The 1,663-nt window shown below is 36.1% G+C and overlaps 1 protein-coding gene across 1 annotated transcript in view; it reads right to left on the reverse strand.

The window, feature by feature from the left end:
- HELRODRAFT_179477 (hypothetical protein) overlaps positions 1-786 on the reverse strand; it is a gene marked incomplete at both ends in the record, with an annotated part of 2,265 nt that extends 1,479 nt beyond the window's left edge. Inside the window, one exon of the mRNA XM_009028308.1 lies at positions 657-786. Within this exon, the coding sequence (XP_009026556.1) occupies positions 657-786 (130 nt within the window). The remainder of the gene's footprint in view (positions 1-656) is intronic.
- Positions 787-1,663: the final 877 nt, after the last annotated feature.

Genomic DNA, 1,663 nt, shown 5'->3' on the forward strand with positions numbered 1-1,663 from the left:
ATGTTTCTTCCCTAACTTCCGTTTTCTCTGTGAGCCAGTTGGTTATTTATACATTTTTTCTTCCATGTTAAAATTGTTTACACTCTGAAGGGGGCTTGTATGTATTTTTACTTTTTAATGTAAATATGTTCATGTACTTGTTTGCGTAAATATTATTCTATTTTGTTTTGATTTATAAGAGCACCATCAACACACACACCTACACACACACACACATTACACACACACATCCTCACTCACATACACTTACACCCACACATGCAAACACACTTGCAAAAACACACTCAATCACACACAAACACACATTCTCACAAACATGCAAGAGCACACACACATGCAAAAACACACTCAGTTACACACACACACATACACAATCATCTCACCATACAAAAATCGCTTCAACAAACATTCACATGAACAGATGTTGTTTAATCATAAGAGGAAACAAATTAAATACAAACACACACACACCAACAAACAAACGCGTATGCACAAACATTTCATGGGTACGAGCACACTCCTCCTGAACACTGTCCACAACACACACATATGCGTACGTACATGTGTGCATATAAGTAAATGAAACATTTTTTTGTTCCTTATTATGCAGCTCTGACATACGCTTAACCGCTGACATATCATCCCTGTGTTTAGACCTTCTAGCCACAAAGATTGTACCATGCAGACCACACGGCGAACACACACATTATGTATGCACGTGCAAGCCCGCATCATACGCGAATGGCGTCTTTGAGTTTCGGGCCGATGGCATTCGAACCAGGCCATCGCGTAACTGCACGAGACATGGCACTTCTACCGACTGAGCTAACCAGTCGACCAACATGTGCATATTTACATACGTTTGAACTAAATTTTTTTTATAATGGATACACATGCACACACAAAACACACACACATACAAAAACACATACACACATATACAAACACACATACAACTACACATACACACACATACAAACACACATACACACAAAGACAAAAACACACACATACGCTGAAACAGTTGACTGTTTCACCTGGTGGCAATAATTTTTAATTTTCATCATTTCTTCCCTCAATGGGATTACTTTTATCATTCGTGGCTGTCATCATCATCATCATCTGCATCTTCATCATCTGCATCTTTGTTTTGTTACCTCTTATATTTTTATTATTATTATCATTTTTATTATTGTTATTGTTGTTATTAATTTCGTGAGATGATGATGACGATGATACTGGCGGCTCGCGTGTTCAGAGGTGGACATGGGTTGGGTTAACCCATGGGTTGGGTTGGGTTGGGTTGGGTTGGGTCCAAATTTTTTAAAGTTGTGTGGGTTGGGTTGAAATTTTCAAATTTTATTATAAATAATTTATTTCTGTATTGTTTTTATTCTTAAACGAACATTTTAACTAGTTAATAATCGGTGTATTTGATATCGCTGTAATATTATTGTATCTTTGGTCTATCGTTTCCACTTTCTTTTTGTGATTATTGAGTTGAGCAAAAAGTAACTTCTTTCCGATCGAGAAAATTAGTTTTATTTACAAGTATGGCAGAATCAGAAGAAATTCAGCGTCATTTGAGAGGTTTGTGTGATTTAAATTTGCTAAGTTTGCGAAAGTAAAAAATCTAATAAATTTCACATTAACATTTTTACAT

The sequence above is a fragment of the Helobdella robusta genome (genome assembly GCF_000326865.2).
Source record: "Helobdella robusta unplaced genomic scaffold HELROscaffold_54, whole genome shotgun sequence".
Classification (NCBI taxonomy): domain Eukaryota; kingdom Metazoa; phylum Annelida; class Clitellata; order Rhynchobdellida; family Glossiphoniidae; genus Helobdella; species Helobdella robusta.